The sequence below is a fragment of the Peromyscus eremicus genome, chromosome 4 (assembly GCF_949786415.1).
Source record: "Peromyscus eremicus chromosome 4, PerEre_H2_v1, whole genome shotgun sequence".
NCBI lineage: Eukaryota > Metazoa > Chordata > Mammalia > Rodentia > Cricetidae > Peromyscus > Peromyscus eremicus.
Genome location: NC_081419.1, coordinates 109915684 through 109934723, shown reverse-complemented (window position 1 = coordinate 109934723; position 19040 = coordinate 109915684). Strand labels below are relative to the sequence as shown.

Below are 19040 nucleotides of genomic sequence, written 5' to 3'. Positions count from 1 at the left end.
CCACACCTCCAGCCCTTTTGTCTGGATTTTTGATTGTCACTATCAGAGAACTTCAGATTTAGCAAAGTTCAGGAAAGATCATGACTGGTGTGTGTTTGTGTCTATAAATATCCAAGAGGCCTCTTACTACAGAACGCAGGCTTACTTACCATGAATAAGCACGTCACCACAGCTACTACCACAGGCTATTCTTATGAAATGAAGTTGAGACTCTTAAGCAGCTTGGATACAAAGACCAAGCATTTTTCTTCCTACAATCTATGCATCCTCACATGGAAGGAAAACTGTGAAAGTTTACCCTAATTCCTACATAAAATACCACATTTGTTTTCCAGAGGAAATTCCAACACGTAGTTACACAGGAAACTTAGCTAACAGAAAAGAGGCCAGCCGAAAAATAAATAAATAGGAATAGAATTTTGTTTTGGATATCTGAAAAACATGCAGGGCAGGTACATGGAAAGAAATCAATACTGTGGTAGAATATTCTATGAAGAGACACCTTTTAAATTCCTAACACCACCATACATATAGCTTTTTATTCAAACAAACCAATCTATGAAGATCACTGGTTTCTGCACTCTGGGAGCTTTTCCTCTCAGAGGCGAGCCAAGCTTTCTGTGTGAACAGTGTCCTGAGCGCACAGGTGAAGAAATACGGGGTACTTCAGCACTGGAATCCTCCACATTCTTCAGCTACACAGGAAAAGCAAATCGCTGATAGCAAGGGGATGGGGCGAGCTTTTAAAATTAATTTCTGGATTAAAGGATCTGTCACTCTGATACTGACACCGTGAAAAGCTTTTAGTTTTCAAGGCTATATATTTCTATTTCTATATATTTCTATACATAACTGAAAATAGTGTAAATCACCTAAGAGTTAGAGATGAAATGTCTACTCTGTGCCTATCCTTAAATCCAAGTTGATGATTTGGGAGCAATAAGAAATTAAACAGAATCCTGGAGATGGTTTTTCAAGCCTTGTAAACCTATGTTGAAAAGAACATCAGGGCGAGCGAGGTGGCTCAGAGGGTTCAGGTGCTTACGGAGCAAGCTTGATGACTCACATTTGATTCCCAGAGCCAGGTAAATAAAGGTGGATGGGCAGAACCAATTCCATAGGAACATCATGCTCCACGCACACTCCTGCCTCCAACACACACACACACACACACACACACACACACACACACACACACACACGAGTGACACCCATCACATTTACCTTTGGTATGGCTGCCAGCCGAATACTGTTGATGAGGGAACATTCTAGCACTTGTCCTTCCTGAAGAGAGAGCACACACCCCAGCAATGAACTTAAATTCTGCCAGCTTCATGACATAGAGAGCTTAACAAACATTTCTAAATATAAAATCAATGCCATTCAGGGAAGTGACAAAATGCAAACCAAGTAACAGTAATGATTTCTAGTGATTAGAAAGAAAAGACTCAAACTTCTTATTTCATATATATGAACATACTCATATATATAGAGATACATAAAAATGCAACTCTGAATGATTAATAAAATATTTACAAAACGTGACTGCATTTATACACACAATAATGCCTATATATCGTTAAATATGTGCATATAGAAAACATTAAGTAGGAATAATGCCAACTTTTATACAATTCCAATTACACCTTTCTTGGTTTGGGCTCCAATGCTCATTAAATGTGAACACTGTGCTACACATCTGATTTTGCCCCAGGGTCTAAAGAGTTGAACTCTCATTTCATGTGCCTTTTAATTTCAGCTTGGAAATTATTTTCTAGAAAATATTCCTAACTCTCAAGATTAAATCAGACCTACTTTGTCTAAGCTTTCATAACAATGTCAACTTCTCTTTCTCAATGCTCAGTGACTTGTAGCTCTTTTAAAAATGCCCCAATTTATCCCTCCAGTAGACTCTCTTAGAGTTACACTGCATAATGTCTTTAATTCCCCAGTGTCCTCAATGCCTGGGACAGGAAAGCAAGTAGGGAAAAATCTCAAAGGGATGAGTAAGTATAGCATCCATGCTCTCAAGAGGAGCTTGGTCTACCTATTGAGAAATGCAACGGCTTGAGCTAGAAGGAACTTGGTCTACCTATGGAGAAATGCAATGGCTTGAGCTAGAAGCCGGGCAGGACAAGCTGCTGCTCTTAGGCCATACCTTGCCTTCACTCTTCCAGGTCAGGAAGAAGCCAAATTCGTCCACTTTGAAGAGGCAGTTGGGCTCAAACACAAAAGATTCCTGTTAAAAAAGAAGTGTGATGGATTTTATGACTTACAACATTTTGAATTCAATAAAAATTCAAGTACATTTGAGCATCCAAACACAGGACAACAAGCAAACACCCTTTGCATCTGGATCCTAACACCTCCAATTCTGATGATACTGTGGAACATTTTTATTTAGAGCACTGTGAGGTCTTTTTCTATATCAAAAGGCTGATCTGTCTCACAGACAACCTTCCTCTAGAATACATTCAAATTTAATGGCATTGATGTCCTGGATTTATACAGGAAAGAATTTCCTGAAGGTCTCAGGAGAGGAGCTCCTGAAAAATAACCAAGTGTTGCCTGTTTGCCCTCCATACAGGACATACTGCTGCCTGTAACTGACCCATATTGACACTAGCCCTGGTGACGTGTCACCATAAACCCTCTGGGGCTTCTGATACACAATGCATTGAGTACTGCTGTGGACTTTGGCTCCAGAAACTCAATGAAAACCACAGAATCAAAGCTTCAATTGAGAAGGAGTGTTCTCCAAACTCATGCACCACAGCAGATCTGCCCTATGTGCCAATGATTCCTGAGCCATTGCATTTAGGAACACCAGGAAAATCTGTCAGTGAGAGAAAAAGAATGTTCGGGAAATGAACCCAGATGCTCTGTGCCCTCTGTTTGCATAATACCAAGGCATGACTCTGTGCTTCGACAAAACTTGGCATTCTTCTTATGATCTAAAGAAGACAACTTCCTAGATCATTGTAATGCCAACAATTAGGAATCTGTCCTTTCGGCAGGGATAAAGCATCACTAAATAAATAGCAATTACAAGATTAACGTTTTGTAGAAAGGCACACATTAAGAAAGGCACTTCAGATGCTTAGTTTCTCGCATCCGAATTTATCTTTCTAAATTCCAGGAAAACAGCAACATTCATCAAAGTAAATCCAATGTCAAGAGATGGCCACCATAAGGTGGCAGAATCCAGGGGCCTGGCAGCCCTGAATGATGCTGGCCTTTACTTTGGGTAGTTTACTGCAAAGGATCATTATATGTATCCAACTCCACACCAGTTCTGGGAACTGCACACAGAGCAATGAATAAGACAGAGGCAAAGGCAAGACCACACTGCTTTGGAGACAAGATCCAGATCCACCATTGTCTGTTCACTTGCTCCGAATAGACCCTTTCTGTCTCAGAATCCTAAAACTATTTCATTCATGAAAGGATGAATGGACAGATAATTTTGTCAAATAAAGTATTTTGCTACAGGACAATATGTAAAAAAGATAAAAATTAACCTGTTCATATTGAAGGGATTGCACCAGGGTGGCACCAGGCCAGGGCCATCAGTTCATGTGGAACTTCAGGGAGAGAGGGTAACATGTTGAGCTGGGCTGTGTGGAGAAAGGCACATCTTTTCCTAATTCATACACACTCATTTCAGAAGTTGGGGTGGCTCTGAGGCACTGACTGGGGAGGCCCCCCTTGGGCCCAGCACACCATTTGAATGCCCTTGAAAAAAGTTACTTCTAGCAGAGCCTAACGGTGCAGGCCTGTAATCCAAGCTACCCGGGAGTTGAGGCAAGAGGATCACAGATTCAGTGCCTGCCTGTACAACTTAGTAAGACCATCTCAAAAACAAAAAACAACAACAGCAAAAATATTCAACTGACCATCAGGATCAGCGGAATAGTACTCAACTAACATACTCAGGGCCCTTGGTTCAATTCCTAGAACCTCAAAAATGAAAAACAAAACAAAGCAAAAACTAAGGAAAAAAAAAGAAGAGAAGAAGGAAAATAAAGAGGAGGAGGAGGAGGAGGAGGAGGAGGAGGAGGAGGAGAAGGAAGAGGAGGAGGAGGAGAAACTAATTTCCAAAGCAAGATAAGAAGATTGAGCAAAAAGAACAAAATATAGTAGAATGGTAAAACAGGGAGAGAGTAAAATGTAGAGACCCTCAGAGAATGCTGCTGGATGATCCCTCCCAATTAGACAACAAAACCTGTTTGCCTCTGGTGTCCTCAGCAACTAAAATAAGATGAAATAGTGATAAATGGCCGATCTGGATCATGAGATAAAACCCTATTTGTTATTGTGAGAAGCAATGGTCAGGGTAGAAATCTTCCCAGGACCTCACCTAGAAACCCTAACTGATGCTAAAATAATAAGCCTACAATAAACTCTTTGACTTAGCCGAGAGGTCTCCTGACCAAACATATCCAAACTGCTTATAAAACATCATAGCACAGGTCAGAGGGCTAACTGACAACTGGCGAAAGGAACTAGAGTACACCTACTTAGGTTTCTACATCCTACCAACAAGCCAAGCACTGGGCCTCCACTGGTGGTAAATACACACAATCTCTGTTCTTTTTCTCCAACATTAGTTTTATGTTTCACATGGGTACTTTCAGATTAGAACTCAGGCTGTGGCACCCTGGCCAGACCATAGTGATATCTAATACCCATGGTCAGGTACATTGTCTACAGGGAACTGTGGATGAGAAAACTGTAAAAGGAGGCCAGGTTTTGTCTCCTTTGCAAATCTGTTTGTCTTCCAGTTAATAGATAGTAATTGAATCTGCTGGTAAAGAAAACAAACCATAGCAGAACTTCTTCCAGGAAGCCTGTTTTCAGTTCTCCTATGAGAAGCTATTACTTGGAGTTCAAGGGCCTGGTTGGCTACCCAGCCCAACTGTTACTTTAGGCCACAGGGAGTCCAGGCTGGAAAGGGCCAGGAATTCTTGTGGAAATTCTGAACAAGTGGCAGCTAGAGGTCACTTTTCTAGAGAGAGGCAAAGCATCACTCCAGCTGCCCGTAAAGCTGTCAGAATTCTATTTCTGGCACTAGGGTCTCTGCTCAGAAGGCTGTGTGCCCTCATGGCTTCTAGAGACACCTACCACCTCATCAAACATGGAGTGCATGATAAGCTCTATGCTATTTTTTAGTCTATGCTATCTTCACAGTATTCAATAGCATGGCCTAACAAAATATTCAAATTGATTTAGCTTAATATTTTTCCATTCTTTCAATTTCAAAAGATATTCTGTCAAGTAAAATTTAATCCACTTTCTTTTTTAAAGGAATTACAGAAAACTCAGCGTGCTTAATAAAAAGGAGGGTGGGTGGGTGGCTGTCCAAATAACAGAATCTTGAGTGTGTTTGTGTCTGTACCTCATGTGTATGGTTACACATGTACAAGTGTGCACATGCATGTGAGCTCCAACAGTTGATGCACCAAGTTTATGTTGATTGCTTATATACTGAGACAGGGTCTCTTGCTGCACCCAGAATTTGCCAATTTATCTAGTCCAGCTAGCTAGCTTACCCTGGAGAGCCCCCATCTCTGCCTCCCAGGAGTAGGTGATGGAAAATCAGAACTCAGTTCCTTACACTTGTGCAGCAAACACTTTACCCACTGAGAAATCTCCCGAGCCCCGTAACTTTGATTTTAAGGTAGACTAAAGTTCTTTCTTTCCTACTTTCCCTTCCACCACAATTACCCAAGTTACTCCCTAATGGCTATGTTTATACTGTGGTCTTTGCAACACAAACTATGGTAAAGTCAAGCCTTATTTCCAGCTATGGCCAGCTTTTCTGGATAGGCTAATATGTGGTTTAATTATACTTTTATTTAAACAGGAGTGGTGCAGGACTCCTCTTTTGCATTTGTGACTGGGAAGATTCAGACTTAGAGGAGTGAATGGAGTGAGGGCTTTGCATTACATCACAAGTTTTACACTTTTGAGAAAGAGGACTGTGGTGATTTGAATGATAACATCTCCATAGGCTCAGATGTTTGAATATCTGGTCTCCAGCTGATAGTACTGTTGGGGTAGGTTTAGGGGTGGCCTTGCTGGAGGAAGCATGTTACTGGGGGTAGACTCTGAGGTTTCAAAGCCATGCACTATTCCCAGTTTGCTCTCTCTGCCTCCTGCTTGCAGTTCCCTATCTGAGCTCTCCGCCTGCTAATCCAGCCACTGTTGTAGAATACTAGTTTAAGATGTGTTAGATTTATTTATGCTGTGGAATGTTTGTTTAATGATGCAAAGATGTGTTGCATTCTTTGATGTTGCATTTGTTTAATTCTGTAAAGCTATGTTACTTTGCCTAAAATACCCGATTAGCCTAATAAAGAGCTGAACAGCCAATAGCTGGCAAGAGAGAGAAACAGGCAGGGCTGCCAGGCAGAGAGAATAAATAGGAGGAGAGAACTAGGCTTGAGAGAAGAGTGAGAAAAGGAGAAAAAGAGGAGGACATCAGAGGCCAGCCACCCAGCCACACAGCCAGCCACAGAGTAAGTAAGAAAGAAAGGTATATAGAATGAAGAAAGATAAAAAGCCCAGAGGCAAAATGTAGTTAAAGAGAAACAGGATAATTAAAGCTAGAAAAGCTGGCTAGACAAGCCAAGCTAAGGCTGGGCATTCATAAGTAAGAATAAGTCTTTGTGTATTTATTTGGGAGCTGGGTGGCAGGTCCCCAAAGAGTAACACCATGCCCGCACCTCCCTGCTATGAAAAACTCATATCCCTTTGGTACCATAAGCCTAAATAAACTTTAAATTTCTTTAACTTCTTTCTTTAAGTTGCCTCTGTTATGGTGTTTCTTCACAGTGATAAAAAGTAACTAACACAAGGATATTCAAAGAAGGTAGCACTCTACAGTAGTTTGGCAACTCCAACCTCTTTGCTACAGAAAACTGCTGAAGTTTCTTGAAAGCCATGTTGATTAACCTTGAACTTAAATTTTCCTATTTATGTGAAAATGAAGAAAACTGACCCGAATCTCAAAGGACATTCAAAGAACTAAACAGAGTCTAAGGAGCTGGGAAAAGGTAAGTGCTGAATAGACAAATGGCTGTGAATATGAGAGAACAGATGCAAATGAGTTTTGCATAAGGCATTTCACAAATACTGTCTCACTTAAAACTAACAAGGACTCTACCAGGTTTTAGTAGATTTGTCACAACAATGCAAATGTGCCATATAATCACCATGAGCTACCCAGAGCTGTGAAACACTTGAAATGTGGTAGACAACAGAGGAGCACAATGTTTATTATGATTTTAATGTAAAGAGCCACATGAGGTTTGTGATTACCACCACAGTCAGTGCATTTTTACATAGGGGAGAAAATGTTCACAGTAATTTCTTCAAAGCTATAGCCAATGAATAACAAACGGGAGATTTGAGCCAATTTCTCTGAGTCTGAATCCCTGTCACTTTTATTCTCTCAGCCCTAAATAGAAATCCATTATGTATACCACATTTTCTTTATCCATTCATCAGATTGACACCCAGAGTACTTCTGTTTCCTAGATATTGTGAATAGAAGAGTAATGAACATGGATATGCAATTACCTCCAGAGGAGGACATAGCTTCCCTTGGTCTAGGAGTGATATAGCTAGGTCATATGGTAGTTCAGCTTTGTCTGAGAAACCACCAGTCTCTTAGTAGGACAGGCCCATAGGATTGAGGAAATTGGCTCAAACTAGTTGCCAAGGCATGCACATAATGTATTTCCTTATGAGCCAACTTGGAGTCTGCCTAAGGACCTAGCAACAGACGCTGTCAGAGTTCCTGATCATGCCTAGCTAATGAGGGGTGACGATGCAATGTCACCAGATTGCTGCCGGAGTTCCTAATCATGCCCAGCAAATGAAAGATGACCATTCAATGTCACTAGTTTGGGACATAGTCTGGGTGCTGGAAGTAGGGTATATAAGGCCTTGGCCATCAAATAAATGAATCTGCTTTTTTGCCTTCACATGACTCCCAGTGTCTGTGTCATTGACACTGCATCTTCTTACCCCCTCTGCTAAAGGAGCCATTAGGACGAAGCAACACAGACTAACTTTCTAAAGTGGCTGCTCTACTTTATTTTCCTACCAATAGTGTGTGGGGTCTCCCTTTCCCGCATCCTTACCAGCATTTGTTGTCATTTGTATTTCTGATGATGGCCATTCTGACTGGGGTGAGATGGAATCTTAATGTAGCTTTAATCTACTATTCCCTGATTGCTAAGGCTACTGAACGTGTTTAAAAGTATTTCCCAGTCACCTGTATTTCTTGTTTGGAGAACTTCCTGTTTAGTTTCATACTATGTTTTGTTTGGATTGTTTTTGTTGATGTTTATGTTTTTATTAGTTCTTTGTACAGTCTAGACACTAATTCTCTGTCAGATGTATGAATGGCAGATTTTTCTCCCTTTTTGTGGACTCCCTCCAAATCAGTTGACAGTTCCCTTTGTTGTAGAGTCTTTTAGTTTCACGTTACCTTATTTGCCAACTAATAGTCTTAGCCCCTGTCGTACTCCCATGCTACTCAATAAGTCCTTACTGTGTCTCCATGTTGAAGTAGACTGCCTAATTTTCCTCTAGCAGTTTAGAAGTGTGAGGTCTCATGTTGAGGTCCTTGATCCATTTGAAGTTGAATTTTGTGCATGCTCAGAGATAAGGATCTAGTTTCATTATCTACATATTCACATTGTTTTCCCAGCACCATGTGTTGAAGACACCATGTGTCTTTTCTCTAACGTGTATTTTTAGTATCTTTGTAGGACAGGATTTTTAATGAGTGTTCATAATTATGCCATTATCTTGTAAAATTTTCTTTCAGATACTAGCACCAGGAAAAATATCCCACTGACCTGCTGCTTTCCCTCAATGTAATGAATGCTGTGACCTATGACCATTCCTCCTCCTCTGCGCTCTAACAATAGGACACCTGAACTCCACCTGCAACTCACCTCTTCTAACTTCTTAGGATATTTGCTGCTCATAATAGTTGCCTTAATTTAGTATATTTTCCTATGTTTTTTCTACAATCCAAAGTCATGTCCCTTTATTTTACCTAGAAGTATGTATTTTTATATTATAGTTTCCTTTAGACAGTGACAGAAACATATAAGGATAAAATATCTTATAATCACTAGAAACAGCTTTATGATCAGGTAAATTCAATGCAAATGTGGTGGTTAGAAACTCATTTCTTCATTACTAGCTAGAGATAATAACATCAAGTACACCTCTCCCAGGTTACTTCTAGGTACTAGAGAATTTGGCACAGAGACTGAACCAAAGGTAGATACGGTGGCACACACCTGTGATAACAGCAGTTGGAAGGCTAAGTGAGGCAGGAGGATTGAGAGTTGGAGGCCAGTCTGGGCTATATAGTCAAACCCTGTCTTATTAAAATAAAACAAAAGCACAGTATAATATTAACCAAGTAAATATTTGTCAATTGTTACTATACCATACTAATAATGCTTAATGTTGCTAATAGAGAGTATGTATCATTAAACAAAGAAATAATGTAAACATCATCAACCCTATTTTACAGATGAGAACACTGATCCTAACTGAGGTCTGGCCAGCTACCCAAGAGGACACAGATAATAGAAGGTGAGCCAGAGCTGTATCTGCATTTTAATAGGGAATGCATCTTTGTTTTGTGAGTTACAAAAAGCAATATTCCTATTATGTACATATTTCCTCTAACCTAGGATACAAATCTGTGTATAATGAAAACACCAAATTTATAAATTATTGTTGAATTAGACCCACTGAAAGTTTGTTTTCTATGGAATGATCAGCTTGAGTTTGTTCATCTCCACCCCAGACATCTTTCTTCGAAAGCCAGTCTCTGGTCAGCGTTCATGTCACGCAGTGGCTGGCACAGAGAATAAGTCATCAAATATAATGCATATTTATTTCCACAGGGTTAGGCGTGGCCATTGCTCTTAATTTTCAGCACTGTGATCACCCACTGAGACCCTAATGAGATTCAGACTATTAGCTCAGGGAGTTCACAGCTTTCACAAGGTCCTTGGGTCTCTTTGCTCCTTGAGGTTATAAAAGAGGTAAAGGACTGATTAGGGTAGGAATTTTTAGAAGTGTAGCTGCTCCCACATAGCCCAGTAATGTAATTGTAATATATAACCAAAGCCTTGAACAGAATCTTTCTTTTGTCTGCTAGTGTCTTCTCTACCTGAGATAAATTGTTGTTTCTTCACTTCTCTCCTTGAAAATTTGCTCAATGGAGTTTGAATTTCCTTCTGTTTTATTGATGGTTTGGGACAGTGAGAGACCAGTCCTGGTAAGGAGCCCATGCCCTGTGCCTGACATGGAGATCACACTCAGGGTGGGAAGGAGAGCAAGACCATGAGTTATAGAGCAGGTGTCAGAAGTGAGAGACTTCTTGTTTTTCTGGCCTTCTGTACCTCATAGAAACAGAAATGAAAATCTCTCATGAAACAACTGTGAGCCTGTCAAGTGCTCATTTTTAGCTGGGACTGTGAGATGTGGAGGATGCTCTAGTCTGGTGTCAAGTGGAAGATGCAATCTTCTCCTTTCATTTCTCCTTACCTCAGAAATGAACGGCAGCATTAGCCTGAGAGGTTACTGACAACAAGGAAGGCAAAGCACCTTCCCTGAGTTTTCAAGTTACATTTTTTGGAGATCTGAAGTTGGTCTGATGCTGTGTAACAAGGTGCTCTGATCTGGATATGTGCCCCACCACGCACATTCATATACTGTGTTCCTGCCCTATAAAGTGAGGGTAATTGAAGTGGGAACTTTGGGGAGACAAGTGGATCAGAACCCATAAAACAGGCTCCACAGAGACCCCTTACCCTTCTACCACATGAAGACTCAGCTCTAAAGTACCATCTATGTACACTGAGACAATGTTGTTGGCAGATATCAATCTGCCAGGGCCTTCCTCTTGGACTTTTCAGCTGCAGGGAATGTGAAAAATATATTGGCTGTGCACAGCTATCTAGAGTATGACATTCTGTTATAACAGTCTGAAGAGACCAAGATACAGGTCTTGGCAGTGTCCTTGCCTTTGTGGGACAGGGGTGTCCTCTATGTGATTAGAACCTGGCGGGGAGGGGAACTCTCAATTTAGTTACTGACAAGGGACAAACTGTTCTCAAGGCTTATCTTGGGTTCATCAATAGCAGTAGATCTCTGTCTTTTCCTTTACCTCAAAATAAAGATGCTTAATCTCTTGCAGCCTAATTTATAAGGGTAGTCAACTGGAGAAGACAACATCTACATGTTTGTTTTTCTTTGTCCTTTTTTTTTCCATAGCACCTCTGATGTGAGCATTTTCAGGTAAATGGATGCTCAGATTCCCAGGAGCCTCTGTGCTACAATGGGACACTGCTGTGGTCTATAGTGGGACACTGCTGTGGTCTACAGTGGAACACTGCTGTGGTCTGTAGTGGACACTGCTGTGGTCTACAGTGGGACACTGCTGTGGTCTACAGTGGGACACTGCTGTGGTCTACAGTGGGACATGGCTGTGGTCTACAGTGGGACACTGCTGTGGTCTACAGTGGGACACTGCTGTGGTCTACAGTGGGACATGGCTGTGGTCTACAGTGGGACACTGCTGTGGTGCTACAGTGGGACACTGCTGTGATCTACAGTGGGACACTGCTGTGGTCTACAGTGGGACACTGCTGTGGTCTACAGTGGGACACGGCTATGGTCTATAATGGGACACTGCTGTGGTCTACAGTGGGACAGTGCTGTGGTCTACAGTGGGACACTGCTGTGGTCTACAGTGGGACATGGCTGTGGTCTACAGTGGGACACTGCTGTGGTCTGTAGTGGACACTGCTGTGGTCTACAGTGGGGCACGGCTGTGGTCTATAGTGGGACACGGCTGTGGTCTACAGTGGGACACTGCTGTGGTCTATAGTGGGACACGGCTGTGGTGCTATAGTGGGACACTGCTGTGGTCTACAGTGGGACAGTGCTGTGGTCTACAGTGGGACATGGCTGTGGTCTACAGTGGGACACTGCTGTGGGTGGCCCCCTGGATCTTGACAGAAGCACAAAGAAATGCTTGCTAAAGCACTCAACAACTACCTCTGCACGTACAGAAGACGGAACAACAAAACAAGTCTTCAAACAAACTAATAAATTACTCACAGGAACTTTCAAGGACAGGGAACTGTCACATTAGTCAAAACTGGGTGTCTGAGTGACTAAGGGAAGGGTAAATTGAAGGGGGTAGCTTATTCCAAGCTCTGGAGGCAAATAAGTAGGATCTGTAATAAATATTCCTACCAATATCAGAGAAATATGTCCTGTTCCCCCCTCTCCTGAACCTTCAAATTCTACAAACAACAGATGTATTTTCTAGATGTATTTCAAATATGACAGAAAGATAATGAACTCCTTTTTATGGTAAGCATCTCTAATTAAAATTATTTGTTCCAGAATAATACATTATACCAAGTAATTAAAAACAGTGACAGGGAACACTTGTATCTGAAAAGGCGGATATAACAAAGAACATTTTCAACTCTTGCTCTGTGGACATGACAATACTCAAAGGGTCATGAAAAGACTGGATTTTCATGTACTTTTCACAGAATGTACACAATTCTTCTTAACCACATGGCCTCTGAAGCTGCTCTTCTAAACAGCTCCATAGGAAACCCCTCTCTTGCTCTTTGTGTTATAGAATGGCTCCCAATGGGTCTCAAATACACAGTCCCCACTGGAGCCTGGGACCAGTGCTGGCTCTGTAACTCTTCTTCCTGTGTAAGGGAGGTGCAGTGACTGCTGTAGCAGCATCCATAGACACCGCCACCATCCCACAGAGGGACTCATGGTGAGCAGTCAGCCTTGGTTCCTGGTGACTTGGTATGTGACCCTCCCAACGGGAGAAAGGGCAGCTGAGTCCTTTAGACCACCGAGCCAGAGACACCACGAGAACTGAGTTTGATGGAAAAGCTGGCCAAATGCCTGTGACCGAGGAAGTGGGGGAATCAGGAAGAGGCAGCAGAGCATTCTGGGCCATAGTCCAGCAAGAACATTCCAAAGAAGAGAAGAGAAGAACAAGAGTGGGCCCTGAGGTCTCACAAAGCAGTACTTCTTGTAGAAGAGCTGCATCGGGTGGGGGCAGAGGGCAGGAGCCTCTCTAGGGGAGCCTCAGGTAGGTCAGGACGGGCCACCTCTTAGTGATGTAGTGTTTGTTCGTTGTGAATGTCCAAAGGAACTATGGAAGCAGCAGCAACCCCACTGCCCCACATGGCTGACTATCCACTTCCTGGCAACTTTCTTGTGAAAGGAGGTTCAAGTGCCATATCTCCACAGCAGCCATGGGGTATATATCTTCACCTAGTTTCTTTCAATATTCAGCTCCAGTTCCCTGGTGGCCTTAAAATCTTCAAAATTGAGGAATCACTTAAACTGTCATAAGTTTGTATCTGGAATTCATAACTTAGGAATTGGTAGATCACAATAAGTACTTCTTAAACATTCACTGGGTAGTGCCTGAACTCCTTGCTGGGATAGAGTAATAAATAAATTAAAAAGAGTCTGCTGCCAGATCTTATGCTTCATGGAAATTCTGGAAATAAATAGAAACCAAAGAAATATTGTATAGTAATAAATGTAAAGATTAAAAAAAAAGGAAGAGTGAGGTAAAATGGTCAAAAGGCCTGTAGGAAGTAACATCATTTGGGCAGGAAGGAGGAGGATGGAGAACGAGAATAAATAAGAATAAAAATAAAGGCAGAAAAGAATCCTATACAATAATACAACCTCTGGAGGCATCACGATCCCTGACTTCAAGCTGTACTATAGAGCTACAGTAATAAAAAACAGCTTGGTACTGGCATAAAAACCGACATGTGGACCAATGGAATCGAATTGAAGACCCTGACATTAATCCGCACACCTATGAACATATAATTTTTGACAAAGAAGCCAAAAGTGCACAATGGAAAAAAGAAAGCATCTTCAACAAATGGTGCTGGCAAAACTGGATATCAACATGTAGAAGGCTGCAAACAGATCCATATCTATCACCGTGCACAAAACTTAAGTCCAAGTGGATCAAGGACCTCAACATAAATCCAGCTACTCTGAACCTGCTAGAAGAGAAGATAGGAAGTAGTCTTGAATGCATTGGCATAGGAGACCACTTCCTAAATAGAACACCAGTAGCACAGAGACTGAGAGAAACAATCAATCAATGGGACCTCTTGAAACTGAGAAGCTTTTGTAGAGCAAAGGATACGGTCAACAAGGCAAAGCGACAGCCTACAGAATGGGAAAAGATCTTCACCAACCCCACATCTGACAGAGGACTGCTATCCAGAATATATAAGGAACTCAAGAAATTAGACATCAAAATGCCCAACAGTCCAATTAAGAAATGGGCTATAGAACTAAACAGAGAATTCTCAACAGAGGAAACTCAAATGGCTGAAAGACATTTAAGGAATTGCTCAACATCCCTAATCATCAGGGAAATGCAAATCAAAACAACTCTGAGATACCACCTTACGCCTGTCAGAATGGCTAAGATAAAAAACACTGAAGACACCTTATGCTGGAGAGGATGTGGAGCTAGGGGAACTCTCCTCCACTGCTGGTGGGAATGCAAGCTTGTACAACCACTTTGGAAATCAATATGGCAATTTCTTAGAAAATTGGGAATCCATCTCCCCCAAGATCCAGCTATACCACTCTTGGGCATATACCCAAGGAATGCTCAACCACACCACAAGAGCACTTGTTCAGCTATGTTCATATCAGCATTGTTTGTAATAGCCAGAACATGGGAACAACCTAGATGCCCTTCAGCTGAAGAATGGATAAACAAAATGTGGTACATATACACAATGGAATACTACTCAGCAGAGAAAAACAATGACATCATGAGGTTTGCAGACAAATGGATGGATCCAGAAAAAAATCATCCTGAGTGAGGTAACCCAGACTCAGAAAGACAAACATGGTATGTACTCACTCATAGTAGGATACTAGATGTGGAACAAGAATGACTGGACTGCTACTCACATCACCAGGGAGGCTACCTGGAAAACAGGACCCTAAGAAAGACAAGGGGATCGCCCAAAGACAGAGAAATGGAATGAGATCTACATGAACAGCCTGGACATGAGTGGGGGTAGTGAAGGGCAAGAGTCGAGGGAAAGAGAGCTTGGGGGAGCGGGAGATCCCAGCTGGATCAACAACAGAGAGGGAGAACAAGGAATAGGAGACCATGATAAATGAAGACCACATGAGAATAGGAAGAAGCAAAGTGCTAGAGAGGCCCACAGAAATCCACAAAGATACCCCCACAACAGACTGCTGGCAATGGTAGAGAGACAGCCCGAACGGACCTACTCTGGTGATGGGATGGCCAAACACCTTAATTGTCGAGCTAGAAACCTCATCCAACTACTGAGGGATCTGGATGCAGAGATCCATGACTAGGCCCCAGGTGGATCTCTGGGAGTCCATTTAGCGAGAATGAGGAGGGTTTATATGAGCAAGAATTGTTGAGACCAAGGTTGGATAAAGCACAGGGACAAATAGCCAAACAAACGGAAACACATGAACTATGAACCAATGGCTGAGGGGTCACCAACTGGATCAGGCCCTCTGAGTGGGTGAGACAGTTGATTGGCCTGATCTGTTTGGGAGGCATCCAGGCAGTGGGACCGGGTCCTGTGCTCATTGCATGAGTCGGCTGTTTGAAACCTAGGGCCTATGCAGGGTCGCTTGGCTCGGCCTGGGAGGAGGGGACTAGACCCACCTGGACTGAGTCTACCAGGTTGATCTCAGTCTGCGGGGAAGGCTTTGCCTTGGAGAAGATGGGAATGGGGGGCAGGCTGGGGGGAAGGTGAGGGGGGCGGGAAGGGGGAGAACAAGGGAATCCGTGGCTGATATGTAGAACTGAATTGTATTGCAAAATAAAAATTAAAAAAAAAAAGCATGCATCAACACCACCTAGGTTTAACATATTCTTTTGATCCCTGTCATTTACAAGTGCTTACCAAGCACACATTGTATATTTGTACACAACCTAGATCAGCACACCTTCCCATGGAGTTGCTGTTTTCTTATGCTCCAACTGTTTTCTTAAGCAGATTCTGTATTCTGCCACTTGGTTGAAATTGTCAATCATTTCTAGAAATTTTCTGGTAGAATTTTGAGATCTCATACATACATAATATCACATCATCTTCATATAGTGAAACTTTGACTTCTCTCTGTAATTTGTTTACTTGATCTATATTTTGGATCATTTTTTTCTGGAAGCTGAGAAATAAATGGACCAGCAATGAAAAAAAAATAAATAAATAAAGGCAGAATGCAAATGCCTAGAAATCAGAACATGCCTGCCATGTTCAGGGAACAGTAAACTGGCGGGTCATATAGACAATTTACACACCACAAAAAGGACTTAGAAAATGATTTGTAGTTAGATATGAAACTACTGAACGTGCATACTGTGATTTACATTCTAAAATGGCCCGTCTTATTTAAGCCCTATAAAGGCAACACTAGGTAGGTATTTTTCACTCCTATTTTTTAACTAAGGAAGCTTATTCTTAGTGAGTTTAAGACAGACAAGGTCATATCTCTGCCCAGCAAAGCAAAAATTATGCCTATTTCTGTGCAGTTCCAAACCCACCCCTTAACTAACTCTATATTTTAAGCTTTTGGAAAGAACTCTTTCACAAAGACTAAAGACCATTTACTACGAGAATCCTTTCTTTACTTGCAAATGCCGTCCAGGTAACTTTGCTCGGGCAAGTAGTACCAGCCCAAGAGCCTCCCTGCACCTCACCAGAACCACAGGTATCACTTTCCCTACTGAGTACTCGTGAGAAGACACACTAGACAGGAGACAGAACTGGGGCTGAGGAGCTGTTCTCAGATGATGCCTTAGTGGGGAAGGTCAGCCCAAACTCCTGGAAGATGTCTCTGCCCCCCACCCTCAAACACTGGACAAACACTTTGACAAAGTGCACTTCCTAGTAATCACTTATTATTTGTGGCTTTCAGCGAAAGAAGAATAGAAATCATACACCTCTTAATGATTTATTAAAATCACAGTAAGTTATTAAAAAGATAGGCTTTCTTGCTGAAAAGGTATTGTCTACTCCCACCAACTGAAAGAAAACATCATGTTCATTTTACCTACCTTTCCCTCCCCGAACAATTAGCAACTGAAAAATCCCTGGTTAAGGCTTCACTATCCTTATGGCTCATTTTATTGATCATTAGGGAACCGGTTGGTGCCGCTAGGGGCACTTGGGTGCAATTACAGAAAAAATAATTTCTTTCTGTCCTTATTTTCCTAAAAGAATTGGATTAAAAACCTGGCGACATTATCATTACGCTCTAGAATAGCTAAGGTAAACGGTGACTAAAAGAGTTGAACAGCTCTGTGGGGCCTGAATGTAGCTCAGTGTACCTGCTGGGCAAGGAGGAGAGACATCAGGTTCACAAAAAGTAGGCATAAAAATCCATCTACACACAAACAGATCTTTGATTCTAGCTTCTTTTATTCAATTTAAGAAAGACTGCTTTTAATTATATATTTTTATATTCATATTTATGATCCAAAAATGGTTCTGGGCTGGCAGCCATTCTGTGTCATAGATGTAGCTGTGACGAGTGGAGCTTCTTTACCAATAGCCAGTTCTGGACCACCGATCCACTCTTGCTATTTTCTGGCTGATACATAGCTCCTCAAATGACCCAGATCTTTCTTTCTTATATACTCTGGAAAATAACCTAATTTAGCTCTCACAACTTCATAAGCACCTGAGGTTTTCAAGGTTGGTGTCAAATGCTATGTGCACACTGATCCCGGCACATAGAAACGCTCAATGGAATCTATTATGTCCAGGGCTAGGAAGATAGCTTGTCAGGGACCAAGCATGAACCATGGAAAAGTACTAGCTAGGCCAGAGAACAAGCCACAGGCCCTAAACCAGATGCCCTCAAAGATAAAGAACATTCCTCGGTCAGGTAGGTCAGGTAGCATAGCAACAGAACAATGGGCCCTGACCTTACCACCTAGCACAACATCCTGCAGCCTCACGACCTGCACGTCTCCCCTCAACTGCACGTCTGGCACGTCCTGCACCCCTTCCCTCCTTCCTGCCCCCCCTCCCATGCTATATAAGCCTTGCTGAGGAGAATAAAATTTGCAGCTTGATAGGAACCATGTCTTGCTGTCTTCCTTCATGTCTCCCCGTCCCTTTCATTCTCTCCCGCAGGTGGGTTGCCCCCGTTGAGACACAATAGCTCAGTTGGTAAAGAGTCTGACTTGGAGGCATAAGGATCTGGGTTTGGATCTCCAGAACCCATGCAAAAAGCCAAGCACAGTACATGTGCCCTGTAAGCCTAGTGTGGAAGAAGGCTGAGACGTGCAGTCTGAAGCTCACTGGCCAGTCAGCCTAGCCAAAAGGATGACTTCATATTAGGGGAGAGACCCTCTAAAGAAATAAGGCTAGAGAGCAATTAAAAAGACACACACACACACACACACACACACACACACACACACACCTACATGCACTAACAAGTACATATAACTCATGCACACAACACACACACTAAAAAATGAATCTGTATGGATCTAGGAAAGGAAGTTTGTTTGTTTGTTTTCTCAGAAGTTTCTCTTTCTTTATCATGACTTCCTGCTGAAGGGAGATTAGCAGTAAAGAGCTTTAGAAGCATTTAATTTTGTATCTCTTTCTAGTTAGTCTAAATTCCCTCATCTTGCCATTGCCTCATCGTTCACAAGCTTGAGCTCCATCTGTCTTTCGAATCACTGGGAAAGCTCTTGAAATACAGACTGCAGGAATAAGTAAGTCCTCTGAATGTCTCATTCTGTAAGTCTAGGGAGGGCCTGTTTATCTGCTTTCCTAACATGTGGGTGCTACTGCTGCTGAAGTTAATGGCACTACACTTGGAGACCCACTGTAGACAGGCTGGCATGAAACCTCTGCTCAGCCCCTGACCAGTCTTTGGAACCTCAA

At 42.1% G+C, this 19040-nt stretch overlaps 1 protein-coding gene across 8 annotated transcripts in view; it reads right to left on the bottom strand.

The window, feature by feature from the left end:
• Plcb4 (phospholipase C beta 4) overlaps window positions 1–19040 on the bottom strand; it is a 383472-nt gene that overhangs the window by 114706 nt on the left and 249726 nt on the right. For all 8 annotated transcript variants that reach the window (XM_059261493.1, XM_059261494.1, XM_059261492.1 and 5 more), the window contains exons 4-5: window positions 2159–2239; window positions 1225–1284 (exon numbers count right to left, since the gene is read on the bottom strand). In XM_059261493.1, coding sequence (XP_059117476.1) covers window positions 1225–1284; window positions 2159–2239 — 141 coding nt within the window. The remainder of the gene's footprint in view (window positions 1–1224; window positions 1285–2158; window positions 2240–19040) is intronic.